Source organism: Chenopodium album, chromosome 27 (assembly GCF_948465745.1).
Source record: "Chenopodium album chromosome 27, dcCheAlbu1.1, whole genome shotgun sequence".
NCBI classification, from domain to species: Eukaryota; Viridiplantae; Streptophyta; class Magnoliopsida; order Caryophyllales; family Amaranthaceae; genus Chenopodium; species Chenopodium album.
This window is the reverse complement of record NC_137860.1, coordinates 858,259-881,705: the sequence shown is the minus strand read 5'-3', so window position 1 is coordinate 881,705 and position 23,447 is coordinate 858,259. Positions and strand designations below refer to the sequence as shown.

The 23,447-nt window shown below is 38.2% G+C and overlaps 1 protein-coding gene across 1 annotated transcript; it reads left to right on the top strand.

Moving 5' to 3' along the window:
- The first annotated feature begins 927 nt into the window (after positions 1 to 927).
- LOC145618939 (lysine-specific demethylase JMJ29-like) lies at positions 928 to 10,536 on the top strand. Its single transcript, XM_081673549.1, has 13 exons — positions 928 to 2,596; positions 2,688 to 2,803; positions 3,489 to 3,588; positions 3,676 to 3,817; positions 4,633 to 4,696; positions 4,781 to 5,606; positions 7,095 to 7,424; positions 8,279 to 8,686; positions 8,838 to 8,910; positions 9,034 to 9,119; positions 9,398 to 9,517; positions 9,642 to 9,811; positions 10,153 to 10,536. The coding sequence occupies exons 1-13, from the start codon at positions 1,241 to 1,243 to the stop codon at positions 10,250 to 10,252; spliced, it is 3,891 nt and encodes a 1,296-aa protein (XP_081529675.1). The 5' UTR covers positions 928 to 1,240; the 3' UTR covers positions 10,253 to 10,536.
- Positions 10,537 to 23,447: the final 12,911 nt, after the last annotated feature.

Below are 23,447 nucleotides of genomic sequence, written 5' to 3'. Positions count from 1 at the left end.
TATCAGTCTCTTTACTATGCCAGCTTACTTGAGATTAGACATGTTTATGAACTCTTTCCATAAGCTGATTATCGACACTAATCTTGGTTTACTGCCATATAATTTGTTTGCTAAGTTTCGGAGGTTGTACTCGATATTTATGTTTACACTCTTGAGTTATTTATCGACACTAATCTTGGTTTACTACCATATAATTTGTTTGTAAAGTTTCAGAGGTGGATAAAAACTTAAGTTTTAGTTTTTGCCCATTTTACTTAATCCTCAATAAAATGAATAAAATCATACATAGAAGTCGATTGAACTAGTTGTTTGACAGAAAATAAAAAGTATGTAGTATAACTGTGTATGCTTCGAAATATAGACATTGTATAAATAGTTGTTGTTATGAATTGAAGATGATGGACTTCTTGACATGTTATTCATCTTGTATGTTACTATATTAGGGTGTAATTTACATGCAAAACATTTCGAAATAAATTTACATCTTTCTAAATATGACTTCCTCTGCATATACATATGTCTTTTGTTATTCTACTAATTACATTGTACTTGAAAATAAATTTACTACCCCTATTGAATGATTGATTAATCGTTATTGATTTAGATAACTAATTGTTTCGAGTGTTAGATGACTAACAGTTAGCTAAATAGCTGCAAAATAACTGACAAACAGCTCAATAACTGTAATAATTAGTTAAATAACTGAAAATATTCAAACAACTAACTACTCCGTAATTAACTATCAGCTATAAACCAACTGTCATAACTGTATTATTACTAACAGCTAGAACTTACTGACTATTAGATAGCTAACAGTTTATTCCGATTTTTTCCGACCAGAGATCGAAACCTGTCTGAATGACCGACTGGCTATAGGAGGAGAACAAAATAGCAATGGCGGTATTACGGGGAACCTAAAAACGAAATACGGAGTACAATATACAGGAATTGGTTTTTGCAGCCCACAATAAAAACTTACTCTGTTTCACGATTCAAGAACCAAAAAACCCTTCATATTCTCTCTCTTCTTTGTCTATTTAGCGTCAATTTTACCTTCAAATTCTCATTAATTTTATCTCTCTTCCTTTTGGCGGGACCTTTTGAATTCCTTCCCCTAAATTTGTTTCTATTTTTACACTAAAATTTTCAGCAAAATTCTTTCTTTCTCTCTCATCAATATTCCTTCATGAACCCTAATTTTTAATCCCCTTTTATTTTCTGAATTTCGAAATTCGTAATAATGGGTGTAAAAGGTGAGAATGGGGTTGTTGCTGGAACTAATTTGGAAGAAAATATAGAGGGAGAAGTTGTTGCTGAACCAAAATTGGAAGTAAATTTAGAGAAAAAAGATGGTGATAATAATGATAAAGAGAATCATGAAGAAGTGATTCCAATTGAAGAAAGTTGTGAAAGAAATGACGAAAAAGATTGGCGGTGTAAGAGCCGCAAATTGGATGAACACAGCTTGTGTCAGAAACACTTTGATCAGAAGAATAATGTGAAAGTTGAACCAGATGAAGGTGAAGAGAAAAGCGTCGAGAAAGTTGCTGAAAAAGTGAAGGAAGAAGTGGAAGTTAAAGAGAAGGGTGAGACTGTGAATCCGGAGGAATTTACAAAAGTTGCAGAAGAAATTCATGAAGAAATCCCTGAGAAAAACCCTGAAATAATGTCAGAAATTCCTCAAGATAACCCAATAAAATCAGAGAAAAGCTTAGAAATTTCTGAAGAAAACCAGGAAAAATCGGAGGAAATCCCAGCTAATTCAGAGCAAAACCAGTTGAAATTGGAACAAGATGGAGAAGAAGATGCAGAAATTAAAGTTCCTAAGAAAAGGGGTCGTAAGAGGATTGTAAAAGTTGAAGAAGAAATTCCTGAGAAAACCCCAGAAATTCCTGAAAAAAACCCAGAAAAATCTGAGAAAAGCCCAGAAATTTCTGAAGAAAAGCAGGAAAAACAGGAGGAAATCCCTGATAATTCAGAGCATAACCAACTAAAATTGGAGCAAGATGGAGAAAAGGATAGAGGAATTGAAGTTCCTAAGAAAAGGGGTCGTAAGAAAATTGTAAAAGTTGCAGAAGAAATTCATGAGAAAACCCCAGAAATTCTTGAAAAAAACTCGAAAAAACCCGATGAAAGCGTAGATAATTCTGAGATAATCGCAGAAAAATTAGAGCAAGATCGAGATGATGCAGAGAAAGGTGGTATTAGTGAATTAATTTGTAGCGATGATGGGACTAGGAGGAGTAGTAGGCGTAATACGAAGAAGGTTAAATATGGTGATGAACATAGTGATGAAGTGCTTAAGTATTTTGAGGAAGATGCAAAGGAACAGAAGTTTAAGAGGCGGCGAAAAAGCCGGAAAAATGCAGCAGCTAGAAGTGCTGCTGAAGAAGAAGGTGGTGGAGATGATGGTAAAGAGGATGAGAGCAAGCCAGTAAATGAAAAGAAGGGGAGGAAGAAAAAAGAAGATGAGGGCACACAAGGTGTTTGTGAAAATGTCTCTGAGAAGGAAGAAGCTGCTGAAGGTCGAAATAGAACTTCAAGGAACAAACTTTCTGCTCAGGAGAAGAAACGTAATCCCATTTATGATGATAATGTATGTAGAAACACCATCCAATATCTAATCTTACATTTTTTTTTTATCTGCATTTGTAATTATGGCTAATTTGTTGTGTTTGATGTTGTAGGGGATTAAAATCGATTCGAAAATGTGTCATCAGCACCAGAGGAATGACAAGGAAGAATTTGTGAGGTGCACCAAGTGTAAAACCAAGCGGTTTTGTGTTCCCTGCATACAAAATTGGTCTCTTTTTTATTCCTTTTTTTTTTCCACTCTTTTGCCTTTTGTTGTTCCTAAACTTGTGTATTTGTCAACCAGATGAATGTTACTTAAAAGAAAGGAGTAACCTTGGAAGTAAATTTAATGTCTTGTTGTTGCTGAGTCGGTTTCTTTTGTTCAACCATATTCTGTAGAGGAATCGGATTAATTCCACATCATGTCATATGTTGTAGAAACCTGCTTTGTTTTGCATCATTATCTGCTTTGCATATTACTTGGTGTTGATTTTACTGTGTTGTCTATAATTGTGAGTTCACCTTGTTTTAGGGTATCCCCTTTAGCAAGTTTTTTGTATTACTAATTTATTCTATTGATTTCACTTAGTTGCTAATCACTTTTTTGCGGTGGATAATTTGTTGATTACATGGTTTATGGCAATTTTCTTAACCAATGTCCCTAGCAAGCAGATTTATACTCTGCTAAGTTCAATTATTGGGCAAAAACTGTTTGTGGTTACCAAATGTTGAAGTTTTCAATGCAGTTTAATTGGGCTGCTGTGTCTAAGTGCCACATACACTGTCCTTTTTTACTTGGGCTGCTGTTCTCTTGTAATTCTGTTGTCCCTTAACAACAATTTTTTTTTAAGTAGAACATGTTCTGGAAAAAAAGAGGATGTTGTCATAGTCCTGATGCCAATTGTTTGGACCAGGTATCCGCATATGACTAATGAGCAGATTGCTCAGGCTTGCCCTGTCTGCCTTCAAAACTGCAATTGTAAGGCATGCTTGCGGATGGAGGGACCAATAAAAGTATGTATTCCTATCTCTACTTATATTTGTGCTTCTTTCCGGATCTCTGTATTGCTTGTCAAATTCACATGTTGACAATTTTTGCAGAATCAGATGAAGGATGATTTTGTAGTTAGTGGAGAAGAAAAGATCGAGCACTCCAAGAATTTGTTGATGACAACACTGCCCTTTTTACAAAAAATTAATGAGGAACAGATAATAGAAAAGGAAATAGAAGCCAAAATACAGGGTATCACGTGTTATCTTCTTATCAGATTTGCTTCAATGCTTCATGATCACTGGTTTGATATATGCTCTATGTGCATGGTGTTAATTGTTCATGTTGATGAGATCAACTATTTGCATACTTAAAGTGTTTATTTGATGCTCCTTAGACCTTAATGACTCTAGGGTTGATCAGTCAAGGTCAATATAACAATATTCTTGGGTTCATGTTGGTGTTTTCCTTGTCCTGCGTTGTGCTTACTGCAATTGGATAATAATGAGATTTTGACTTGGCAATTAAACCCAATTTCCTTAGTTTTCTTCCCGTTGTATTCTTAGTCCTTCCTATGATTTTTATAACAAAAGACCACCTTTCTTAATCCCTCATAGTCTTGAACTCTTGATTTCATTTCCCTTAATTGGTTGGCATTTTTTGGTTACTGCAACTGTTGAAGATGATATACTGTTGCATGACTTATGAGAATTTTCGTGTGCATCCTTTTCTTTATAAATTCTACAAAGTAATTATTTAGATAAGGACTTTGTAAAATGGAATGCTTGATTGATATAAATTCTTAGTGCGCTTGATTTTATATTTGCAATCCAACCTTAGGATAAGGGCAACAGAACAATGATTGAGAGGGGCATTTTGCTCTAGCTTTGCCTGTTAAACTTCTACAGCTATTCTCAATTGGTTTTTTTTATTTCCTTGTATGATATTTGTATTTATGAACTCTTAAAGCATTATGGGAAACTATTCTCATGTTCTGTGTTATTGGTTAATACATAGAATGTAAATTAGCTCCACAAAGATAATTGGTGGCACTATTGTTTTTGTAGGTGTATCTGCATCTGAACTGAAACTCCAGAAGGCAAGTTCCACAAACGATGAGCGTGTGTACTGGTAAAATTTTTTGCATCCCGTTTTTCTTCTACACATGATGACTTGTTACTGCTTTTAAGGGGATAATATAGCTGTGCTGTGCAGCAACTACTGCAGAACCTCAATCGTTGATTATCACAGAAGCTGCCCAGAGTGTCACTATGATCTGTGTCTCACTTGTTGCCAAGAAATTCGTGCTGGAGGACTGCAAATTAGTGAAGAGGTGATAATAGAATATATTGACAGAGGCTTTAAGTATCTGCATGGTTTAGATTCTACTGCTGGATCTGCTTCTGTCCAATCAGGAAGAACTAGAAGCAAAACTGGCCGTGGCCAGCCAAAGGAACCAGCTGGAGGTGTAGATACTTCTGCTATATCGGAGGAAGCCACAGGAAGCAATGCTATTGGGTTACATTCTAATCAAAATAAGGCGAAACCGGAATGGAAAGCTAATGAAAATGGGAGTATAAGCTGTCCCCTACCAGAGTATGAGGGCTGTGGTGGTGCATTTCTCAAACTAAAATCTCTTATGTCAGATGGTAAGGTTTCAGACTTGCTGGAGGAAGTGCAGGAGGTAGTAAAAAAGTGGGAAAATGAGAATCAACCCCGTGATCCTTATAGATGCTCATGTTTTGATTCTGCAAATAATAGTGACTCTCGAGATATATTGCGAAAATGTGCTTCTAGAGAAGGCTGCAATGATAATTTTCTGTATTGTCCAGAGGCTAGCAATATTCAACATGGAGACCTGAAGCACTTCCAGTTGCATTGGGCCCGAGGTGAACCTGTAATTGTCAGGAATGTTTTTGAAACTACCCCTGGCTTAAGTTGGGATCCTATGGTCATGTGGCGTGCTGTTCGCCAAGTTCGAAACAATAATTATTCCCAGCTATTGGATGTTAATGCTATTAATTGCTTGGATTGGTGTGAGGTGAGTACTGTGCTACTTGCTGTAATCAACTGGCTGCTTAATATTTTGTCCCCTCCTTTTTTTTATTAGTTGTTCCACTTAAACTTTTGACATTATTAAATCTCACTTGCACTTTTTTTTTTAAAAAAAAAATATTTAAACTAATGTATGGAGAAAGAATAGTCATGCTAAATGTTTGTGGATTTGTTTCAAACTATTAATTTTTTATTTATTTTATTTTACGCGGTTTCAAACTATAATTATAATGTATATGTATATATTTTATAATTTATTTATAGTCAAAGATAACCAAAAATTGTAATGGTCAAAGCTACTAAAAAACGTGTAGGTCAAAGTGGAGCTATTAAAAAACAGAGGGAGGATATTCTAACTTTGATAAATTTCCATTGTTTGTTATGATTATTGATTTGATTTGTTGGCGCGATGGACAAATATCTCTCTGATGGCTGGGTTTTCTTGATACTGAATATTTCTACAGGTCTTAAACATTGTTTGGGGTTTAATTCTCTTCTTTCTTCATGCATTCTTCCATTCCTTGTTTATTGCTACTCATCACCTGCAAAGAATCGTCAGTTGGTTCTATATTATGTTGATGGTTTTTCTTAATTGTTTTAATTTTTTTTTTTGTCGAGAAAGAGGACCTAGAGTGTATTGAGTTATCTGCTTCTCCCTGCCTTCTCTCTCTTGTCAATTACTACTCATTTTAAAAGAAAAATCAGGGATGCTTCTGTAGTATGTTGGTGATTTGTTATGATATTTTGTCTAATAGCAGATTCTAATTTAGTACTTCTCAATAGAAATTGATTTTAGGAACCAATGGGCTAGAGGTTATTATGGAACAAGCAAATGAATTAGTTAACGTGTTGTGTTGGTTTTTCAGATAAAGCATAACATATATTGACAAGAAAGAGAGATAATATGGAGGATTAGGATTTCTTTCTCAAACCCAACAATGAAAGAAAGCCAACAGTGGTACTTGCTTTCAGTTCTTATTGGTATAGAATTACACTTGTAGGATCTCATCATAAAGTTGCAAGAAACACAACTCAGTCCCATGCTGAATATCTGCTACTTTTTCTGTCAAAGCTGTCAAAATTTCAAGTATTACTCTAGTACACTGCAGTATTTAAAGAACTATCATTTGAAGTATGTTTTTTAGATTTAATATTTAATACTTCGTACTTCGTATTAGTTATTTGCTCAACTGTTTGAAAAAGGATTAAATGTATATTTTTTACTCCCTACTTGGCTACATTTTGGGGATGGAATTTGGTGGGAGTGCAGAATAAAGGTGGTATTAGTCATGATTGATATTTGTTTGTTGCTCTCTCTGTGTACTTCTTATATTGTTCTTGATTAGATTTCTGTTATTGTTACTTGAACAGATTAATTTAATTGGGCTTTTTCTTATTCTTCTAAATGTCTTGGCTTTTTGAAGTGTGAAATTATTTTGAACTTGTAACTGATGTTGGTTTTGTTGGTTTGTAGGTTGATGTTAATGTTCGCCAATTTTTCTCAGGGTATTCTAAGGGTAAATATGATGATGCCTACTGGCCTGTTATACTAAAATTGAAAGATTGGCCGCCTGATGGTAAATTTGAGGAGCGTTTGCCACGCCATGGTGCTGAATTTATTAAAGCATTGCCATTCAAGGAGTACACACATCCAAGGGATGGTGTTCTGAACCTAGCTGCCAAATGGCCTTCTACACATTTGAAGCCGGACTTGGGTCCTAAGACCTATATTGCTTATGGGCTTAATGAAGAGTTGGGTCGTGGAGACTCTGTTACCAAGCTGCATTGTGATATGTCTGATGCGGTATGTTTACATTTATACTTGCTAGTATTTTCTTTGTACTTGAATGACTGGTACGGTGGTGTTGGACCTTACTATAATGTAGGCAGGGGGTCTCCCGTGGATGTTTTCATTTGAATAGTTGTATGAGTAACTTCCAATTAACTGACATCAAATATGCTAAGGTCTAAACCCTAAGACATATAGGTACTTCGTTTTAAAAAGCGCGCCTCGCTTCCTGGGAAATGGGCTTTAGCTAGGCGAGGCTCGGTCACCTACGGAAGGCGCGCGCCTCGTACGCCTCAAAGCGCCTTTGGTAAGGTGCGCCTTTGCGCCTCAAGGAAAAAAAACTAAGATTTAAGTTATAAATTGAAGAATGGTGGACATTTTTTCAAATTCAGACTACCTTAGCTTTACATATATCATTATTTTATTTATTATGAATCTTTTATATTGGTATTAAGTACAAAGTAAAATATAACTTGAAATAAATATATAAATACATGCGCCTTGCATACAAAAGGTGCGCGCCTTTGCCTTGCGCCTAAGCTCCAAGGACCATTTGCGCCTTGGTGCGCCTTGCGCCTTTTAAAACTAAGTATAGGTATCAGTTTTATGATTTTAGACTTGCTTAGAACTCTACGTGACTGATTCTTATATTTTGCTTGCCGTCAAAGCAGAGTTTTTTTTTTTTATTTTTTTTATTTTTAATTCTTTTATTTATTTATTTATTTTTTTTAAAGAGAGGGAGAGAGAGAGAGAGCCAAATTCTATATTGCATTTGAGATTGGTCGTCTATGAAGGTTTAAATTCTCAGTTTCTCTATCCCAATATTGTGGCTAGTCTAGCTTCTTGATAAATTTCGTTGGATTTTGTAGGTCAATATTTTGGCACATACAGCTGAACTTGTCTTTGATGAGTTTAAACCCAAGGAAATTTCTAAATTAAAAAAGAAGCATTTTGATCAGGACCAAAGAGAGATCTTTGGGAAATCTGATGTTGAGGGATTATGTGATAATAAAGATGAGGCAGATGAAAAGACTGTGAATGGTGGCTGTGATAACATGGAACCAACTACTGAAGATGGTCTAGAAGAAGTAGATCCTGTAAAGTATCCCGAGAATGAAGCGTCAGCTCTTCCATGTGGAAGTTCAGAAGATAAAGAGCTTGACAGTGGAGGTGCTCTTTGGGATATCTTCCGCAGAGAAGATGTCTTTAAGCTACAAGAGTATTTGAGAAAACATTACCGGGAATTCAGGCATATTCATGGTTCCCCCCTGCAACAGGTACCATCATTTATTGCTCATAAATGTCAAAGAATAATGGTTCACTTTTGTTGAGCCTTTAATGAAAATTGTCACTAATGATGATATGTAATTCATATGGTTTCCAGCTTGCTGATTCTTGTTCTGCTCTTCGTTCCCTTTCTATTAATAGGTTATTCACCCTATTCATGATCAGACAATGTACTTGACTGAGGAGCATAAAAGGAAATTGAAAGAAGAATACGGTAGGTTTAGCAACTTTTAAGCTATACTTTTCCGTGGCTGTTAACACTTCACTGTGCCTGGGTCTTTGGATTATTTTAAAAATGTTCTCTGTTGCTGTTTGTTTTGGCCTTAACATCTTGTAGGAATTGAGGCATGGACTTTTGTTCAAAAGCTAGGAGAAGCTGTCTTCATTCCTGCTGGCTGCCCTCATCAAGTTAGAAATTTGAAGGTGTCATCTTTATTCTCTGATGAGCCCAAGCTGAATTTTTTTCAGCCAATTGTATTTTTCTTTTATAATGTCAATTTAAACTGCTGTTAGTTTGGTATGCCCTCTCAACGAATACTTGACAAAAGGATGTGTTATGGATCCCGAAAATTTTATTAAGTTGTTTTCTTAGTCAGAGTACACCACTTGGTATTCTGTTCATTAGGTATAACCAATGCTAGCATGATACCTATGATTTTGGGCCTCATTGCTTACTGGTTCCAATATTTTTTGCTGTTCAGTCTTGCATAAAAGTGGCGCTGGATTTTGTGTCTCCTGAGAATGTTGATGAGTGTATCCGGTTGGCTGGGGAGTTTCGTGGACTGCCTCAAAATCACAGGGCCAAGGAGGATAAGTTGGAGGTAATTCGGTCATTATATCTAGTGTTTTTCTAGTGTGTCTGTAAACTTGATTGCACACCATTGACTCAAAACTCTGGAAAAAAATGTTTACTTATTGGAAGCACTAATTCTATCTTTGACGCAGGTGAAGAAAATGACCCTTTTTGCTGTGAAGCAAGCTATCATAGACTTGGGTCTGAAGAAAGAGAAAGCAACCAAAGACGCAGGTCCCAAGAAAAAAGCTACCGGTCGCAAAAGAAAAAAGAATGCTGGAGGCTTGGGTTCCAAAAAAGTGAAGTCTACCAAAGATTTGGAGTAAGTAATTTGTATACAGATTAGCTATGTTGTGATCTGTCATCTTTACTTGTTTCACATTATGGACAATAGAAGTATTTAATCATATTTTGTTGAAGACTTTCTTTCGTTCCTACTGATACTCTCTGAAAGTTGTCTGTAAGCCTATATGATTGCACAAAGTTAAACTGTAATAGTAATTTATACCTACTATTTATGGCTCTGTTGAAACTTCTTTTAGCATTGCCTGATAGTGGGTATGCATTATGAAACCTAGTGAATCACTGGAATATTTATGCCTTAATAAGATTGCAATTTGGAGGGCGAGGCTAATGTTGTATTTGGTGGCTGTGGCTTTTCAGGTCTGTAGAGGAGAATGATGAAGTAGAGAAGGCTTTAAACACTGAGCCGGAAGTGGATGAAGATTTAGTTGAGTCTCAGTCCGTACCAGATGCCGAGTAGTTTTGTTTATAGGTCTGGCATTGAGGCCTAAAGGGTGTTCGATCCTACTTTGTCAATACTCTGATTAGGCTTGTTTTTGCATTACATACATTACTGATTACCCACTGGCCAGCATTAGGAAACCTAGTCTGATTACATTAGTAGAGCCTAACAAGATTTTGACCATTTTGTGGAGCTGATAAGCTGATTGTAGAATCTAGTCAAATCTACTCTCATTACATTTTGCTCCTTTGTTTCCTAACAATTTACGGGAAGGTTAATCTAACTGTTGTGCAATACGTCAATACATGCTTTTTCTTAAATTTTATACGGAGTAATGAATTACAATGTTGATCAACAACAATCTATAAAAATGAAGGTCTGGTTCTCTTTATCCTAATAAAATTAATCACAAAAATAATTTCACTTAAAATAAAAATCAATAATTCTGAAAGAACAAATATATTACGTAGAGATTTAATTCCCTGCCTGATCATGCTTGGATAGTTGGATGTGTTATACACAAATTATAAACATTACCGGTAGCAATTGTGTAGCATTCACATTACCATTAAATTTCGGCAAGACCAAGCAGCCCACATTATAGTAGCAGACTAGCAGCAGTTCTCAACTCATCACGCCCCGATTTTGAAGACAACCACACCCATCTATAGCTGAAAGAAGTCAAAGGAGCTTCAGATGCAAACTCACAATGATCCCAAATTGACCTTGCATACAAGCAATTCAACAAAGTATGGATAACCTTCAATCCCCTTGTATTGGCATAATTGTTATCTGTTATTGAAGCTTACCACCAAACACCAATTAAGTAAAATATGCCACCTTTTTAAGCTGTAAAATCAACGCAGTGGGGTTGGCTCAAACAACTGAAATAATCACTGCTCAGTGAAACACCAATTGTCTTGCACCTCTTTAAAGTTTTGGCCATCAAATGTAAACATGAGCTATAGCATGACGATAGGTGCAAAACTTCTAATATCCAAGTAAACATTGATAAAAACTATAGTTTTTAGTGATTTCAAAGATCAAACTAACAAATTTAGCTTGCATAATCCAAGAAACAAAACAGTATTTTACATTTACAGTTTTGCGACTAATTGTATTACTACCTCCGTTTCTTATTATATGCAACAAAGGAATATTTTATGTCTCACAAATAATACCCCTTTGCACATAATAAGAAATGGAGGTAGTATAAAATATTACAAATAAGAGTATGCTTTTATGTTACGAATACTAAAATATTACTAGGAAGACCCAATTAATCATCGGGATAAACATAATTTGTTTATCACATGACATTTTGGTAAATAAAACTTTATCCAATCATCATCATTGTGGGACCCGTTTTTATGGAAATATTTATTGATTTATTTACTAAAATGTCATATACTATATATATGAGATTGTCAAAAAGCAATGAATGCAAAAAACAAGATTAACTAATCTAGTCAATACTCACATCAAGATCGTTAGGAGTCCTACCAACCTTCCTTGTGTCATATTGGCATAAATCATTTGCTTGGTTGCGGCATTTGAACAAGGGTTGGTAAAGAAGGAAAGGGATGTGAACAAAGATCTTTAAGAGTCCTGCACCAACTCTTCAATGTGATCAGGGTGTGCCTATACGTAAATAGAGATAACAAAGAACTTTTGGTAAAAAAAACTGCTTAAATAAAAAATAAATAAACAACTAAAACTTTCCTAGATTGAAGATCTCAAACTCACAGTTGTGCCGCGGAATGGAATCCACATCTTTAATTAGAAGTGAAATACGCCTCCACCAGTACAAGTTTCCTAGTGACACACCCCCAAGTTTAACACAATATCATTCCCTTGTAATCCGTGCATCGAAACTCGAAGGATGGAATTGCTACAAGCTAAGAACAATCCAGATCTCAAGATTAGGTTTTTATTTAATTTGTGTGTTTAGGGTTTTCAATCATAGAATAATGAGTATTGGAGACCTGGGGTTATGAGAGTATTTATAGGAGAAGAAAGAAAAAGAAACAAATCAAGTCAAAAGCCTTCAAAGCAAGCCCACGTGCAGCCGATCGGGCTGACGCTTGGCCTTGTCGTAAGCAACTCTAGACCTGCGAGCTATCGGTAAGACATGGCGCAAAGGGAAGCAAGCTCTAGTTCGGCCTTGTCGCAAGCAACACTGGGCAACGAGCTTGTACACGAGCTCTCGATCACCCTTGTCGCACACAAACTAGCAGTGAGCTAGAGCTGGCTCGCACAAAAGCTATAGCTCGGCCTTGCCATAACTATCTAGCCTTGAGAGCTTTAACTCCTTTGTTAGTTCCTTACACACAACGTCGCTTGAAGACTTGAGCTTCGATTTGCATTACAATAATACAACTCCAACAAGAACCACAATGGATATCGCTTATTGCATTACTCTGTACGCGTTCCATATGACTAGGACATAGATCACACATCATAAGTGAACGAGCAAAGCCAATAAATATGATGTCGGATTTCGAATACAATGCAAATGTATGTATCCATATGTAAAAACCAACACACTCCATGCTTGACGCAAAGTTCATATATGTGAGAGAAGGCGACTTTATACTTCAACATATATCCACTCACCTTTTTTGCTATGGTTGTCAAGCAACCACACCCACCAATGCCCATATTTTTCTTTGCATACGATAGGGAGTCATGTAATACCCCAAAATACCCTCTGATTGGAAGTGAATTATTTCTTTTGTCTGGGAAAGCAATTATACGGCCAGTCTAATCAGGTTCGAGGTCAATACTAGGGGTGAGCATGTTGAGCCTTTGAGAAAATTCAAATGTGAGTGAAAGTGTTGTCCCACATTAATTGAGTGTATAAGTGAGAGTTTATATTGGGATGTGTATCCCACATTGAAAAAAAGTAGAAAATTGTGTCCCATTAATAATTTAATAAGGCTAAGGGGTTACTCCAATCCCCTCATTGCCATATGGTTTTGAGGTGGAATCTCCTTAGTCGTGTAGGGTGGACACTCATGACGGGTGTGGCCCAAACCCGTTTATCAGAGCATAACAAGTTATCAAATGAGAATTATATTGGAACCTGTTCAACAAGTTCCTGAAAATTGTTACCAAGCAATTGAATTTGAGGAAGAATGTTTGAGGATAAACAAGAATCTCACCCTCTTTGATTTAAAACTGTTAGGCTAATCTTTTATTTCTGTGAAAACTTCATTCGTGCTCTAATAATTACATTGCATTTTTCATGTTTCATGAATAAATGAAATTAATCGGTAAAAGTAAAGACTCGGTTAAAGTTTTTCTTTTTTTTTTTTTTTTTTTGTCTTCTTTAATTTGTTGAACTTGTATATGTTCTATTAGATTAAAAAAAAAGGAATATTTGTCAAGAATAAGTCAACCTTTGCGTGATTAGCTCAAATTAAGACACCTTTCAATTAACTCAAAATAAGTCGGCTTTTATTAGGTATCTTCTCAAAATGTGTTAAGATTTATTAGATTAGATAGAAACCGGTTGTTAAGGTAAATATGACACATGTCATTAGGTGGTGGTTGGTTCTTTTTAATTTATTTATTAATCGTTAAAATAATTCAATTTAGAATTAAATAATATTATCAAATACAAAGAAGGTTTTGTATTAATAAAGTTTTGTATGAGTTTCCTAGTGGAAAGTGGAAAGTGGAAACCTTGATCTGCTACTGTGTGCTTCATCTCCCACGACTGAAGGTTTTTCGTTGAAGCTCACCTCTTGCTGGTTTCCAAATTAAAGTAAGTATTTTGTTCATTATTTTTCCACAATTTTGTTAAATACTTGCTTTTTTTACAATTTGATTTCCTTTGTATAATAGTGAGTCCAAATATGAAATTCGACCATCTAAACTACTTCTCCACCCACCGATTACTTTATTACGGAGTATTTATTAAAGCCACCGGTTGCTATAAAATTCTGATAAAATATCAATCAAGTTCATAAAAGTGAACAAAGAACTTAAACCCTAATTAAACTTCACCTATTAAATTTTACTTCGAATTAGGGTGTTTACCCTAAATGAACTCCGCATCGATTAATCATGCTTCGAATTTGAGTCTTAACCCTAAACCCTGTATGAACCCCAATTAATCTTTTTCGGATTAGAGTCTTAACTCTAAACCCTAAATGAACTCCTCATCGATTAATCATGCTTTGAATTAGAGTCTTAACCCTAAACCCTAAATGAACTCCACATCGATTAATCATGCTTCGAACAAGAGTCTTAACCCTAACCCTGAATGAACTCCACATCGATCAATCATGCTTCAAATTAGAGTCTTAACCCAAAACCCTGAATGAATTTGTGTGTTGTGTACTCTGTGTGTATTATCTTGTAATGCTGGGAGAGGTGTGTTAACGCTCTATATTGGACCAATGACCTAATTTGGTATAAGTGTATGGTGCACTAGAATATTCATATGATTTCTATTGATTCAGATTATAGGGAAAAAGAAGAAGCATAACAAAGGCAACAAAAGCCAACGAGAAAGTTCGAGTCACACATCACAAGCAACAAGATGCACCACAGCCGCAAGCTCCTTTTGATGTGGGTAATCCAATTGATTTACTTCAATTCATGTCAAGAGTATAGGGTCCTACTCCTGCCCCTTCAAACTTAACTTTAGAAAGTAAGGATGCATAGTCTAAGGGTAAGCTTGTTAGTGGTGCTAAGAAAAAAAACCAAGGGTAAAGAAGTTGGATGTGAAATTGGGTTTGGGACTTCTCCACAAATTACTTTGGCTTCTTCTGATGCTGCCACTGCTACTAAACCTGAATCTAAAACCTGCTTCCGCTCCGTACACTTGCCCCTGCTTCTGCATTTGCCACTACTTCTGCACCTGCCCTAGGGGCTACTGATACTATGGAGATTTCTGTTGACATTTCTAACCATGCAGCCATGCTCTTGAGTCTATTTTTCCTGTTTATGAGAGGTTTCACGGTTTGTACGATCAACACATATTAACGTACCAATCCAATGGTTTTATCGTTAATGGGTTTGATACCTCCAAAAAAACAATCCTAATGTGTAAAACATATGACTTTATCTTAGTCGATTGGTTGATAACAAAAAAAAATTACAAAAAAAAAAAATCATCATTCACATTGGGATAATCGTCACAATCTTTGGAACTCGACTGGGATTGTAGGAGATTTTTCTAGGACACAAGGTTTGTGGTAGAACTTGTATATGTTCTATTAGATAAAAAAATTAATAAGAAATATATAATGTTACATAAAACAAATTATATTAATTATTATATTAACAAATTACATGAAATTATATATATTGTTTACATTTAACTATTATTCTTGAGTGTATTTTGATCTACTAAAACTTTTAGTAGGGGTGAAAAATGATATGAGATTTTCACAACCTAAAAGCTAACAGTTGATTAATTGTAGATCATCCAAGTCTAATCATCACGCACGTGTTAGTGTGAATGTTGCAGAGGGGCTATGTCAATACCTGTTTTTTCTGAAATTTTACACGGAATAATGAATTACAATATTGATCAATAATAATCTTTAAAAAAATTGAAGGTCTGGTTCTCTTTACGTTGTAAGGTACTATCAAGAGTGGGTTCAAACTGAAGTTTCTAGGAAATTTGAGGAATAATCTCTAGATAATCGACCTTATTTGTATATAAAACAAGAGCTCTACTCGAGCCCTTTAAAACTGCCTATTTAAAAAGTTTGAGATATCTTCAAAAAAGTTGTTAAAGGCTTACATGTCATTCATGCCAAAAAGATCCGCCATGGATCTTAAACCCGCGAATATTTTTTTAGTTGCAGATGATGGCGTTAAAATAGGAGATTTTGGGTTGGCGTCTTGCTTTGAAGGTGTACATATTGCTGAAGGGGTGTATGTTGCTCCTGAATTGAAGGGAGATGCACCAAAATTTAAATTGAAGTCGGACATATATAACTTAGGTCTAAATCCTATTTGAAATGTTGTCAAACTTCACAACTAAATCAGAGAAATATAAAGTGTTGAAAGATCTAGAGAAGAGAAAGCAGCATATTGATAAATTTCCCATGAACGATCTAATGAAGAGTGTAATCCAGTCTACGATTTCAGATGATCATAAAATCACACCTAATACTAAAATGATTTTAGAGGTAGAAGTGATTTGTATACTCTTCTCTTTTTTTTTCTTTTTTTTTTCCCATCTTTTGACATTTTTTTTTCTTCTCTGTGTTGTCCCAGTTCTTGAGGGAGCAGATGAAGAATTACATGGTGATGATGAAGTTGAGAGTGAATTTGATTAGGTACGCAAAGCTGAATTTGTAGGCATTTGCTCAAATGTTTTGCTGCTGAAACTAAAAACAAATTTTGGCTACTGGAGTTTATTTTTTGAACCTTAGTTTACTGCTTGGGTATAGGTATAGTTTCTTTGTTAGTTTGAGAACAAGTTAATGATCTTGGACAAGAGAAATCGAACTATCTTCAAGTAAAACTTCATGATCCTGCCATTTTAATTGAACCCAAATGCAATTGCAATCTTTGAACAATTCTGTATTCATAACTGCTGTTTTTCTATGTTTCTCATCCAATCTATTTATCTGTGTGTTTTCTTTGTTATTGTTCCCTTTGCTTAAGACTTAAGAGGTGTTTCATTATCATGTTCTCTATCCAAACATACCGTTAGTATTCAAAGAGTTCGGAATTGAAAGAATAGGTGGTAATTTAAAGAACATGCGCTTGTTGTGTTTGTTCTAGGGGTAAATAATTTCGGGAAAACCGGTTTTCTCTTTTATATTATTTTTCAACTCCTTTTAGTAGCGGGTTTAGAAAGTTAAAGTAAGCAGAAAAAGAGTTTTCCACCCTTTCACTGTTGTCAGCATCTCTGTGGCGCAAATGAAAATGGTAAATATAAAGTTGATAGTGACGCTAGTATCCCTTAATCCAGAAGAAAATCTTAAGTTCCTAAGGATGACAAAAGTATTAAGGCCTCTTTCAATTCTTTGAGGTCCAATTTCTATGGAAGTTCAAAACCGTAAAGACATGAAAAGTTGAAAGCTTGTGGAATTTTGTGCTGATGTAATCAAATTCCTTGAAGGTACCTTCAAAATGACAAAGTTATCCCCAATTTTTAATTATAATTTGTGCAAGTATTTATCTTATTCCATGTTATAACTTTTAAAACGTGGAAACAGCGTGAGAATTTCACTTATCTTAAGTTCCCTTACTGTCTTAGATAAGCAATTTCTAATGCCTTAAGAGTGGTAACTACACGCTAAGGGCACTTAAGAGTAATGGGAATTAAGCTACTTAGGAAGCTTAAATCCAGATTATTTTTGGATGCCTTTTTATTGCTGCTTAACTTAAATCCACTTATCAAGTTAATTTGATTTGAATGCCTTTTCATTGCTGCTTAAATTAAATCCAAATTATATTTCTGATCAGATTTGATTTGGATGTCTTGTATTTTTTTTTTGCTGCTTATGCTTGAGTTCTTGCGTTTTCAACTGCAGATAGAAAGTAGGATGTTGAAAGAAGATCCCTAGCACCACAGTACAGTGCTCTTGCATTGAATAGCTGCAGTAGTGGTTGACATATATTAGAAGAACTATTGCTGGATCAGTGAATCTCATAATTTTGGTCATAACTAAAACTATATACTCTGTTACTTTTTGCCAAACTATTACTCCCTCAGCGGTGTTACTTTAGCTCTTGGCAATGAAACTGTAGCTCACCATCACAATATTACTTGTAAATAACATATAGCAGCAATCACTCTTGAACCTAGGAAGAGAAAATGCATACGTGAGCATACACTGAAGATTCTAAATTGCAATGTATGGATAGATGCTTAATACCTGAACAAATTATGTTGAGGGGATATCTCTAGCCTTCGGTGTGTTAGTTTGAGAAATGGCAGAAATAGTGTGTGTTTCATTAAGTTTCCTCTTCATATGTCTTACTCTTTATGAGAAACTAGAGATTACTTGAAAAAACTGGTGGTACCGGTTAAATAAATTGACAATGGAGGTGCCGAAGAAGTCATAGAAAACAAGTCATGCTCTAATGTTGAGGGCATATGTGTTTTGGGTGTTTTTGTCCCTTGGGAGAGTTACAGCTCGAAGATTGGTCCTAAAGGCTTCTGTACCTGCAAAATCAACGGAGACACCGGTTGGGGTGGTGCTCCGCCTCCAACGCTCAAGTTAGTAACTTGAAGGAGAGTAATAAGTGCGGAATTTAAGGTGGGGATATGCTTGGATTCCAAGCTCAGGTGTTCTCTGATGAGAGAGAAAATAGGATGTAATAAATGTTGGGTGAATTTCTGAATGTCCCCCATTTTGGGGGAATATCTCCCTATTTATAGGGTCCTTGGGAAAGGTGCCCTATCCTAGGTTATTTAACCTAGGATTGATGGGCTGCGCCGCCAAAAGGCGGATTTCTCGGGAATTGGGCCCTGAAGGCCGCAATTCTAAAGGTGTATCTGGAGAGGCCACGTGTCAACTGGGGGTTGGTCTAGGATGACATGACACCCTGTGACACGTGGCATTTCCTCATTGATCCACATGTCTAGGGTAAAAATCCCCTAAACATTTGCCCCTCACGGGTGCCACGTGGCAGGCCACGTGGGACCCGTGACACGCGTCACCCAATGAAGGGTGAACAGTAAAAACGGGCGTTATTTTGACAGTCATGACTGTTCCTGACGCCGTTTCACCCCCTATAAATAGGGTTTTACCCCCCCCCCCCTTTCTCTCTCCTTTTTACTTTCAATCATTTGACTTTTCTAGAGAGAGAGAAAAGAGAGTTTTAGAGAGAAGTGCTCTGATCCCGGTTGCGTTCAAGCAAGTTCAAGATTTCCGTGTGCTCTTTCGAAGTCACCCGGTCACCGGTTGCTTTCCAGATTTTTCAGAACTCAAAGTAAGGTAACCATCCGTTTCCTTTCTTTAAGTTTTCCATCTTTTTTCTTTTTTTCTTTTCTTTTTCTTGAGCTTGTATACGCCGAATTCCGGCTGTATACATTAATTTTCAAAAGTTAAAACAAAAATAAGATGAATTCTCCATTTGCACACACGGCACTGCCTAGGACACTCAGCCGGTCACCGGGATCGGCTGAGTCTAGAACCGGGGGTGCCTTGTCTGGAGTTTCTGGAGTGCTTTGCTCATCTCCGGCTTCTTCCCTCTCTGTGTCTGTGCAGGACACAATGGCCAGAACCAAACAAACGGCTACCAAGCCCAAGAGGCGGCGCACTAGGGAAGTGCCCGCAAGTGAGGTAGTGAGAGAGGAGGACTACGAGGCGGCTGAGCAAAGTACTTCAGCTGAGGATACCCCGTCCACCTCCAGCAGCAGCAACAACTCCGGGGGAGACGGTGAGGAGACCGCCTCCTCCCCAGAGCAGAATAACTCAGCTGACGAAGCAGCTGAGGAACAAGAGGGATCCGGTGAAGAAAAAGAGGATCTTGCCGAGGCTTATCGCCAGACGGTAAAGAAAGATGTGAACCCGGATCCCACTAAAACCCGGATGAAGCCTGGGGACATAGCTCTCCTTGAAAGTGGCTTCGAGGCGTTCAAAGAGCAGCACCCGTTTGGGAAGGACTGGGACATCATTGTCCCTCCGGCTAATGCTGTTCTGGCCTGGGGGGATGATATTGACAATGCGGACAACTATTTTGTCTGCTACGAGGCGGTGATTGAAGCCGGCCTCCGCTTTCCCCTCCACCGTGGCATCCGGAAGATCCTGAAGGGGTATGACTTGGGAGTATGGCAGCTGACGCCTAACTCTTGGGTCAATATCCTGAGTTACATCGCCGCCTGCGAGCTCCAGGATATAGAGCCAAGCTTCACCGCCTTCGCCCATATGCACTATCTCAAAAGTGCCCCAGGCGGATATGGAGCGTGGTACACCATCTCCACGCTCCCGGAATATCTGATGTCCTTGGACAAAGTGTCCAAGTGGGGAGGCTGGAAGGACAAATGGTACTTGGTCTCCTCCCCAAGTTTAAGGATGAATAGGATTCTCCGGCGCTACAACAAGGAGCCGGCTTTGATAGGCCAAAAGGCTGTTCGCCCGGCTCTTACTGCCAACGCCCGGGAGCAGATCATAGAGCCGGAATTCTTCAAAACAACCACTGAACCCTTGGGGGATGGGTCTCAGATAGTGGTTCCCAAAAATTGGATCCCCCACCCGGATTTCTTTGCGGACGAGAGATTCTTGTCCGCCTGCGGGCTGAGCACAATGTTTCCAAAGGGTAGATAAACTCACTCACCCGGCGTTCTTCCGCCTGCTCTTTAACTTTAATGCTTTTGAACTCATTTTAGTTCTAACACTTGATGTTTTATGTGCAGAGGAAGCTAAGAGGATGGTTGATCCGGCTAAGACCCCTCAAAAATCTGCGGCTCTTCTCCGCAAAGAAAATATTTTGGCCAAGAAGGCCAACATTGAGGCCAAAGAGGTCAAAAAAGGAGGGGTAAGATATTCCATCTTTACTTGTGATTTTTTTTTTTTTTTTTTTTGAGTTTCTTCTTATACCGGATGAGTGACATTTCTATTGCATTTGCAGACCTCAACCGGCATTCTTCCCCGCTCCGTGACTAAGGTCCTGAAAAGACCTGGGGAGGACAACCTTCAGAAGCCGGCTGCTAAGTCCGGGAGGAAAACAACCTCAACATCCTCTGGCGTTAATGCCAGAGGATTTCCAACAACCGGGGGAAAAGGCCCCGAAGCCATGGCTACTCTGAGTGAAAACTCAGAGAAGTCAAAGAAAAAGTCGGATGCTCGCGGAGCATCGAAGGATGGCGAGCCATCCAAGGCTGCAGGTGGTGCTGCAGCCGCAGGAAAGGAGCCGGCAAAGGAGGGCTCAAAAGGTAAGATAGAAATTCCTTGGCCGCTTGACTTTATGCGCGTCAAGACTATGACTGACCCTTCCGGGGGTTCTGTGAGTAGCCGGCAAAGAATGAATGCCAAATATGCTGCCAGTCTCTCACCAAGTCCTTCTTATGCTGCAGATGCTACTTCTGCCCCAGACCTGGCTGGGTTTGGGAAACGGATGGTGAGAACCCTCACCCAGACGGAAAAGAACTCAATACCCAACCGCCATGAGGTCGATTTTGACCACATCCTGGGGCAGCTGGCGGAGGTAAGTGGAACTGGCCCCTTGTCTTTTTCATTTCCTTCTATTTCATTTTTCTTTGAAAAATTGCTAAGTATTTGGTTTCCCGGATGACCTTACTCAGGTTATGGTCCGGGTGGATGGTCTCCGGTTGCCCTTCCGGAAGAAGCAAGAAGAGGTAACTGATGCCAAAAGAAGGGCTCAAGCTAATCTCAACTCTGCTCAATATGCATATATAAATTTTGATGTTGAGATTAAAGCCCTCGAGTTGAAACAGGAGGAGCTGGTAAGGACCTTGACGACTGCCAATGATGAGGCCAACGCCAAGATCCAGGACCTAGAGGAGCAACTGAAAATTGCCGGCTCCAACCTCAAGGCATTAGAGGGAGCCGATCAAGAGAACGTTTCCCTCAGAGCTGACAAGTCCCGGCTGATTGGGGAACTTGCCACTCTGAAGGGCAAACATGCTGAGGAGCTCCAGGCGGAGCAGGCCCGACTCATCAAAGAGAATGAGCGGGACAATGAGATCCGCCTGCGTTATGCATGGGGGCTTCTCTATCCTGAGGTAGACTTTGAAGTCTACAAACTGAGGTATAACTACGCCACTGAGGTGTATGATGCCAAGGTTCTCCAGGATCCTGCCCCGGCTAGCTTCAAGGACTGGGCTCTGGAGAACGGAGCTGAGGTTTCGGACACTGAGGAGCCGGACCTAGATGAGATCATCAAAGTAGTGAAGGAAGATCAGCCTGAAGCGGTTGAAATTCCGGATGATGTTCCCTCCCAAGCCCAGCCGGATGAACCAGCAGCGTAGCTCCCTCTTCTTTTCAGCGGCAGTATGCCATCTTGCTTTTCCGGCCTGTGCGCCGAGTAACTGTGTAATTTTTTTATTTTTCTTTTGTATCTCTGTACTCCGGATGTGTATCCGGTTAACAATCATTCCTGGCCTTTGAGCCATATTATTTTATGAAGCACACCGACCCAGTCGGTTTTCTTATACTTGCATAATTTTCAGTTTTGTTTTTCAATTTTTGCGTATATGCTCAACATACATTCATGAATTTGCCTATCTTATAAAAAGCATGCGGCAGACGCATTTCCGGCTGTCCTTGCCCCTGGGCGGCTGTGTGGCTGGATCAATCACAATAGAGATTGCCCCGAACCGAGTACACAGCCGACCAAATAACAGGCATGCAACCTCTGCCCCAGTCGGTGTCAAACCGTTTGGGTACACTTCATAGCTGTTTATGTAAAATAGGGGTTTGCCCCTGAGGTACACAACTTGATGAAAATTTCTCTTAGTAAAAAACATTTGATGTTTCTCCGGCTGATACTTGTAACCAGCCGGAAAATTTTCAATTAAAGATTACTTGGGAGAAATAATATGCACAGGCAGCTATGAGTTGGCTGCTTTAGCCACTCAATTGTTGCCGCCTGTATGGGCTTATAGAACAAGCATGGTGGCTGTTCTCTGCGACGATTGCACCCGGAGGGGTGTCGCCGGACGCCTATAGCCATATTGGAATAGACGAATTTTGAGAAGATAGATAACCATCCGGCCCTTGGCCTCAGATCTAATCTTTAGACCGGTTGATAGCTGCTAAACGGTTTTGTGCTTAGCGTTAGGATCCGGCTGTTAGCCTCTTGTCACTATGGACTTTTTGTTTTCATATACTAAGTATTAAACTTAGTTTTTATCTGGCCATTGGCCTCAGGTTATTTAATCATTACCAAAATTAGTATGGGTAAACCCAGACGGAAATAAAAAGACAATAAATGAAACAAAAGCATTTCTCATTAATACTTTTTGTTACAAAAAATTACAATACTTAGAAGTAGTACTTTTTTAAGTTATCTACATTCCAGGTTCTAGGGAGGCGTCTACCGTCTGGGGTTTCCAGGCGGTATGTGCCATCCCTAACTTCTTCATAGATCCGGTAGGGGCCTTCCCAGTTAGGAGTTAGCTTTCCAAGCTCATTGGCCCTACCGGTTGCCTCCATTTTCCGTAACACAAAATCGTCCACTTTCAAAGGGCGTTTGTGCACTCTTTTGTTGTAGGCTCTCGTCATTCTCAGACGGTATATCTCATGTCGTAGGGCAGCATTGCCTCTAC